At 31.6% G+C, this 9070-nt stretch overlaps 1 protein-coding gene across 1 annotated transcript in view; it reads left to right on the top strand.

Annotated features, from left to right (window-relative positions):
• Positions 1–9070, top strand: part of LOC105620878 — a 31690-nt gene that overhangs the window by 3507 nt on the left and 19113 nt on the right. The window contains exon 2 of the mRNA XM_012202354.1: positions 6157–6291. Within this exon, the coding sequence (XP_012057744.1) occupies positions 6157–6291 (135 nt within the window). The remainder of the gene's footprint in view (positions 1–6156; positions 6292–9070) is intronic.

Consider the following 9070-nt stretch of genomic DNA (forward strand, 5'->3'; position numbering starts at 1 on the left):
TATATATATATATATATATATATATATATATATATATATCTTTGCTTTTATTAATATTTAATATTTTACAGCCGATTTTTTTTATAGACCGATTTATTTATAACTTATACCTTTTGTATATAAGCAAATTCTATGACGCTTTTAAACCGATAGAATTATCTCTCGCGCATGCATTATCACAGTTTGGCGAAATAAAAACGTACAGAATTCTCGCGCGATATTCAAGGCTAAATATATAACACTTAACAATGAAAATCGAACATTGAAACTTCATCTATATCGAGAGCACGTGAAAGTATCAAGCTCGGAAACTCGAAACTAATACTTCTAGTGATAAGGATTTATCTTTGATTATGTTTCAACGGTGATTGATGCATTATAAAATGCAGAAAATCTTGATGTGCATTCTGCACATAAAATCAATGATGCGCAAAGCATTTTTGATTGTAACATGAGATTTTATCTTCTTCCGTCTTTCTTTCGTTTTATTTTCGATGAATGTATTTGTGTTTAATTTTTAAGTAAACGAAATTATGGAGAAACTTTTTATATTATGATAAAGTCTTACATTTTTTCGCGATTTAAATTAATATAATTTATAATAAATAATTTGCGCCCCCCCCCCCACCCTCTCTCCCCGAACTAAAATAACGATTTCGACGCGATTTCTTGAAAAAGAAATTCATTATTTCTATTTCGAATTACTGAGATCTATATAAGTATAAAATTTAGACATATATTTTTCGACCAGAGAGAAAAATATCTAGGGATGTTTTATATCTATTAGGATTTTATATCTATTAGGTTAGGGAAATTTTATATCTATTATAATCATGAGTTCTACATAAACATACAAATGGCATGTTGTTATCAGGGCAAGATCTGCTTGAAATTCGATAGCGTAACGACCTAAATCCGACGGCGTCTGCTATGAAATTGTGATAGGGAAAAAAAGGTAAAAAAAAGGGATTTGAATGTCATTTCTTCTTATTTTGTAAAAGCTGATATAAGTTATCCGAGTTAAAACTGTGCGTTTCTTATTAACACAAGGCGAGAACAAAATTAATAAGATTAAAAATATTATATATATTTCATGATAATAATACATATAATGCAATGCAATGCGTATAAATTTAAGAATATGGTAATTCATCAAAAACTTTTTGCTCTAATATCAATTTCTTGTAAGAATATACATTAAAGGAAATATGAATTTAAACTTTTTTTTAAACTGTATGTAACGTATATAATTGCATTTTTTTTATTTTACCGATGGAATGAAAATCAATAGGTGAAAGCTATAATGAAATAAATCATCTAAACGCTGGAAGCAATAAATTGCATTTTATGTCTTTTAACTATCATAATTTAAGAAAACTGAAATAGACTTCCGTAATGGTAATCTATGATTTGCGGATGACTGAACAGATTAAGTGGAGTAAATCTAATGTATTTATGTCTAATTGCAGCACGAGAGTCATTACAACAGATAATGTTATAAGTCAATATTCGTACAAGTCTTAAATTTTATTCTTTCAATCAAATTTAACGAGTTAAATATAAAACAATTATAATTTTAATTTGAAATAGAACTCCGAAAGAAGACTAACTAATTAAGTATAAAGAATTTCTATTTTATTAAATATAAAAATAATTTTTATATTTAGTGCATTCTTGTCATCAGAATGTTGATTGCAGGTCTGTGAAAGAACTTTTAATTGAATTTTTACAAAATTGATAGGCATTTGATTATCCACAACTTGTTTACATTTGTCCATAAGTAATAATTTTCATCCATTCTGCAGAAAGAATTTATAAATATAAACAACAGGATTAAGTATATTATTCCTAAATATTTTTTTTCATTACACACGGAACTCAAGTATTCATGATTTATCCGTATTTGTTTCCTTATAAATATTTGTTTCTGATTTATCCTGTAAAAATAAATTGTAAACAAACAGGAGTAAAGTCCTCTATTATGAAATAGGCGCCTAATATGAGATAGCGGCGTTTCTGCTAAACCAATAAATACTATTGGTTCTACCATGAATTTATTGCTTTTGGATTGAAAACTATTTAGTAGAAGCCTGTAGTAAAACAAGATTTTAGAATTTGGATGTCTTCAAGTTTCATTGAGATGAGCATTTAAACCTTGTTTATTATTTAAAAATAAATATTTGGCAATAAATTCTTCAATAGTGAAGAGTAAGGTCATAATAGAAAATACAGGATATGTTGAATTGTTAATTACAGAAGTTAGATTTGATGATCGTAAAACCATAAGATGTGGAAATCGTAAAATGAAATATCCAGGGTATTCCTAATATAAAATAATTCATGCTCCTATGTTACAGCTCCTATGAAAATCGTTGCTAAAGTATAAATGTTATTATACAATAATAAAAAAGACAATAATAAAAAAGACATGAACGTCAAGTGCCTATATCTGTGATGCTTCCAACTACCTGAAAATGTGATGAGTTCTGGGTGTAATCTATTGCATGCTCATTTTTGGCGCACGCTGGCTGTGTTTGTTTGTATTTTAGAAATATTAAATAAAGTTTTTTAATTGTAATACTGATATACTTTGCGTTTTCTATCGATTTCTCGGGGCATCTCATATTAAGAGCACAATTTTTTGACTTTTCGATTTGCTCATTTTTTACATTTTTTAATTAAAAAAAATGGAATTTGAATTAAATTTTATGTAACGTTAGCTTAAAGCTTATTAAATTCCCTTCAAAATGACTTATTATTTTTTAAAATTCTGCCTATAGATTTCTAGCATTTACCCAAAATGAACTCGGAATCTTATAATAGAGCTCTTTCCTTTATTGAGAGCAAATTTTGAGGACTCAAAGGTGTGTACTTTAAATTACATATCAAATTTGAACGTTCACAATTTGTCCGTTTATTCACAATTATCTGTAAATAATTGTTTGTTGGCTACCTTGCAAAAGGAATTATAAACAAAAAAATGGCACAAATTTTTTCACAAGTATTTCTGAATTTATTTTTTAATTATGTAATTTATGAACAAATGCGGACAAATTGTGAACAGTCGAATTCCGGATGTAAAAAAAAAACACTTAACTTACTCAACTCTTTTACATATTTATAAAAATCTTTTGTATATTTATTTTTTGCAGTGTGGACAAAAAATTGTTTATAAATAAGTTTAGACATGTCAACAATCGAATGCCATATCAATTTTATATATAAAAATTTGTATTTAAGAGTACAAACTTTACAGACTTTGTAATAACAATATTTTTGGTCACATGTCTGATTAGATAGATGTACAGCATCAATTGCTATAAAATCTCTTGGAAGAAAAAGCGTTTTATAAACGTCACTATATTGTGGCAGGATTTCCATCGCAGAGATGATGATTTCCACGAAATAAGTTGCCCATGGCGAGGCATTTTAGATTAACGGGTTCAGTCGCAAAAATTCGCGACGTCGGCGATTTAATTCTCATGCCCGGTGTCGGTGGGATGTAGCGTGTGCGGTGGCGAGGAAGAAACGATCTTCTCGACGGAGATTAATCGAGCGCGTCGATCGAACGGACGGACGGATGCGCGTGGATGTAACACGCGCTGCCGGCTGGCGTGGATTATTCGGACGGGGACGACACAGGCGAGGGCTTATCTCACGGCTGTCGTCATATCGCGGACTCGGGGTTACGGCGAGAGGTTACGTTTTCTTTTTTCCGCACTTTTTACGCTTTTGCTTTATCGACCCTCGCTACTCGATAGCAACGGCTGACACACGGAGATGTCTCTTCTCTTCGCGTCACCTTATCCCACCTCCGTCCCGCCGCGCCTCGATTTATTTATCTAATCGGACCTGGTCGGTCGCAAAGTGCGTTAAGTGCTCGACGAGCGACGCGCCTTATCTTCGAGATCGAGAAAATCCGGAGACGCTTCTCGCGCGTGGTTTTTACGTAATCCTCGCGCAATCGACACTGAATAACAGCACTTGTCCGAGGAATAAAGTTGTATGCGAAAAAAATTCTAGCTAAATGTACAATTTTTCTTTTTATTGCTTTTTTTAAATTTACGTAATGATGAAATACGTGTAGATGTTACACACGTATGCATTAAATAATCGTTAACTGAAAGTCATAATTATTAATCATAGAAGGTTAATATGGAGATTAATATGGAAATATTGATACGATGGAAATATTATATGATGGTATACCCTGCTGTTTTTGTTATCATCAAGGATTTAATCACTCGTCAATAATTAAATTATTGATGATATTTGAATCTTTCATTCAATTAAAATCAATAGAAATTTTAATAGACTGATATAAATTATGTTCTTTTATTTGTATCTAATTTTTGTTTTTCATCTATTATAGGTAAATATGTAAATATATTTTTAATGTGATGCTCAGAGAAAGTCATATATATAGAATAATTTGGGAAATTTCTAAAATAAACCGCAATGCTATTTTGTGATTATAGCAATTAGATTTTAATTAACTAATCGTATAATATGATGCGGAAAAATACGATTAGGTGTTCTCTGGAGCTCGCCACAATAGAGAGAGCCTGTATCATAATCGAACCATAACTATGTTGAATATATATATAAAAATAAATTAAGTGTTTCAATTAAACTTTTTTAAAGAGAAATTGATACATTTATTATATTATTATGAAGGAAATTATAAAAACTACTATGAAATTCGTTAAATGCCTGAAATACACGAAAGACATCTTAATTGTGATTCGGGAGCTTATCTTTATCTCCTGATAATATATGTTACTAATAACAATTAGGAATTTTATATAATATTATAAAATATAGATATTATATATTGTTATAAAATACCACTGCAAAAGCTTATTAGATTATTTATAAGACATATCATTCGTTAATTAATAGAGAATGTTGATAATCTGTGAAAACATAGTACTCGGTTAAATTGAATTGCTTCTTATTGGAGGAGAGGAAACTAGAATATCTGGAATCAAATATACCTTAGAAGAGATTTATCTTATTTTATTCCGACTTTCATTCTTTCAGTTCAACCAATTAACAAGAAGCGATTATCTCAATTTGCTGTGTGAATCATTCTGTAAAGCGATTCTGAAATCACTTTAGAAAGAAATTAATATCATTGTAGTAACGAAAAAACAAAAATTCTAATAGATTGTAACGATACTGAAGATCATGTATTTTTATTTTAAAATCTCGAGGATAATAAGCGCGTGATTTGACTGGCAAACGGGACAATCTTTGCTTATTATCTGCTTCCGCTTGCAAAGAATCGATTAATTATGTGCGTTTAAAAGGATTTTACACATTTACTGTTAATGATATTCCCGGATTATATTTTTATTCAGTCAAAAGTAAGATTATATAGAATATATCTGACAGTTATATTTAACCATTTTAATACATTACTTCTAACGGGATATAAATACATGCATGACATTTAATATAATTGAATTGAATCAAGTAATTAAGAGAAGCTGCTAATTGTGGTCAAAAGTAGATGTTGAAATAATATTTCTATAAGACGTATTTTAAATACATTTATTTTAGATATATGACTGTACGCCGATACTTTCGACTTGCATTAGAATCAACTAAAATAACAACAAAATCCATATAAAAATATTATTTCAACATCTAATTTTGACTGTAGTTGGCGTTTTTCTTACTTCTAGTTAATTTATTCATATATAGAGGTCTTATTCTCTAACTTATTAATTTGAGATGAATTTTACTTTCATAAAATATTAATTTGTATATTATAAATATATTTGACACTCAAAATTGAAAGGTCGCGAAAAATGATAACTTCCTGAAAACTTCGTTTATACAAAATTACCAGCAATTTTCGAAGTCAGATACTTTAGAATATGTAATTATAATGAAAATCATTTTATTAGAAGATTATTACGTTGTTGCCTCATTTGTCAGCTCTACTTTGCTTTAATTAATTTTTTTCATCATTCACGTGATCTAACCGGGATTAGCAAATAGCAAGTCATATAAATATATCTCGAAGTGTACGCGTGTGTGCGTACACGTGCTTCCTCATGCACAAGTGAACTTGGCTCGATTAGTCGTCGTTGATTCTTGTGTCATCGATGCCCACCTACGATTTATGTCTCGTTTCTCTGTTCACAGCCTGTCAGTGAGTGGACGTCGCTGAACGTAGTTGAATGGATGTCAGCCCTAAATCTATACCGCTATGCGGACGTCTTCAAATCGAAAGACATTAAAGGCAGCGATCTGCTTCATCTGGATCGAGAAAAGCTCATGGTAAGCCGATCATCTTAATTAGTTATTAGCATACTGGTTGTCCATACATCTCGGATTAAGGTAACTAATGCCATTCAGTGGATTGAGAACCGCCTTGAACGAAGGAACTTCAAATGTGGAACATTCGTGATTATTACTATTAAATTATTATAATCAAGATAATTTTTGTTTTATTATTATTAGTAAATCATACCCTTTATTCTACTTTTATTATAATATAGTAATTATGATAATAACAAGTAAATTATAATGATTTAATTTAATGAATGATAGAAAATCAAATGAAATAGGGTAATATCGTGAAGTTATTATAACATACTCTACTTAACTTTGTTTTTTTTACAAGATCATTGCACTGATTTGGAAGCGGTGTATAATATCAATTAAAAATACGATATATCCATCTACTAAAGTGATTAAATATAATTATGATTGAAAATCACAAATTAAAGTAATTTCTATTTAAAAAATCAAATGAAGGCTAAACGAAATTGATTTTTCTTTCAATAGTTTTTTTTTTCTAAATCTGCGAACTACAATGAAATAGTGAGACTAAATCGACTATATATTAATCTCGAAACAATTATCGATTTAATGAGCGATAATGCATTGTCCTCATTCGTAAGTTTATCATCGACAATAAATTATTTTATTATGATATTTTTTTCGAATTTACCGACAATTCTAAAAATGGCGGGTTTTATTACGATAGCGAACTATTTTCTTCTTGATCAATTAATCTTTTCCCATTAATCAGCCATGGTTTAGTTTAGAGAAATGTGACTGTAGCTTGTACGAAATGCTTAGAACTAATTAGCAGTAAAAATTAATGTACTATAATAGTATCATATCAAGCTATTGCAAAACGATTGCGTGGAAAACTGTTTATTTACTTTATTATCGAACGAAGAGATTTTTGTTCGGAGAAACTATTTGGCGAATCAAGCAATTTAGCGGGGGGCTGTACGTTTTTTGCGATGTGCATTAAAGCTAATCACACGCACTTTCCGTAACAATAAGGTTTTTGAGTAATTGCATTGCTCGATTCAGTCGTCCGTAATCGTAACACTAAGAATCGAACATTTGTGATTGGTCGAAAATCTTACTGCTACTGTTATGGAAAGTGTGTGTGACTAGCTTAACGCTCGCGAAACGCACAATCACGAGGTCGAATCGTGCAAAAAGTGCAACTTAAGTTCCTTGCATTTTCGTGTCCCATTTGATTGAAATTTAATTCTACGACAAACAATCGTCAGCAATCTGTTCTGAGCTATATTCCTACTTTTAGAATGCGCACATATTCAAATTCTTAGGTTTAAATTTGATATATATTGCTAGCATGTGTGTGTGTGTGTGTGTGTGTGTGTGTGTGTGTGTGTGTGTGTGTGTGTGTGTGTGCGTGCGTGCGTGCGTGTGTGTGTGCGTGTGCGTGCGTGTGTGTGTGCGTGCGTGCGTGCGTGCGTGTGTGTGCGTGTGCGTGCGTGCGTGCGTGCGTGTATGTGTGTGTGTGTGTGCGTGTGTGTGCGTGCGCGCGCGTGCGTGCGTGCGTGCGTGCGTGCGGGCGAGCGTGCGTGCGTGCGTGCGTGCATGTGTGTGTACAAGCTTACATGTGGTTATATTTGACTGAATATTCGCCGATTAATTTTCTATTATTTATTCTACGTTATACATTTTTTTATTTTCGAAAGGATGAGAAGAGTTGTCTCAAAATTATTTTATTGTTATTTAAATTTTTATTATCACATTCTGAAATTAATCCCTTTTCCAATTAACTAAAAATAGGATAAAATTCGCTAATATTTTTCTTTTGATTTCTTTATATCCTTTAGATATCTATAAATGTGCTGGAATAGTTCCATACAAGTTTCACTCTAGTTACATATAAATTTTTATACGAAAATCTGCTATTAACACACAACTTCAAGTTTTGAAATAAAAAAGTAGTAGGAGCACAGTTTTTTTTATTACAAGTGGTAAAGTCATTTGATGTCTTTTTGTACTGAATCATCAGTCCTTGGTCTTCGCTCGTTTCGAATCGGCAGCGAAGGCGGAATCGCGCGATCGAAAATTCTTCGGCTAATGCTTGGCAGAGACGATGACCTCGAGTCGAGAGTATCTGGACGACGTTTTCCTTGGCCCGTTGACCTTGTAATTGCCCTGTAGCGTCTGCTGGTGCGCCACAGTCGAGTCTTTATCGAATCCCCCTCCCGATATGTATATATCTCTCTCTTTTACCCATTCTACGTCGATTTTTCTTTATCGTCGTTTGCGAGTGACCCGCAACTTTCGGATGCTTTCGGTTAGGTAATTTTCTTCTTCTCATCGCCGCGCGAAAAAGATTCCTTGTTCAGCTTATTTTCGCAGCATTACATGCTTTTTGTAAAGTCTAACACGATACATTATGTATGGAAGAATATAGAAGGGAGTTTGATTTAATAAGATCACTTTTATTGATGCAGCGCGTCATTGCCTGTCATGCACTTATCGCGTTTTTTAATTAACTTTTTAGTAGCCACGATTTGACGTGAGGTCTTTATTAAGACGACAAGGTTGGTCCTGATATGATTTTTGTACATCTGTTGTGATTCCATTATGTGCCTATCCTATTTCCGGTAATCACGACGTTTTTCTGTGTTGTTATCAGTTCAAAACATTGTGGTAGAATTACCGCATAATGCACGAAATATGTAATTTACTGTGCTACGGAATATCATTATTTATAACTCTTTGCGTATTTTAACATAAGTAATGATATATATAATATATATATATATATATA

The sequence above is a fragment of the Atta cephalotes genome (assembly GCF_000143395.1).
Source record: "Atta cephalotes unplaced genomic scaffold scaffold00030, whole genome shotgun sequence".
NCBI classification, from domain to species: domain Eukaryota; kingdom Metazoa; phylum Arthropoda; class Insecta; order Hymenoptera; family Formicidae; genus Atta; species Atta cephalotes.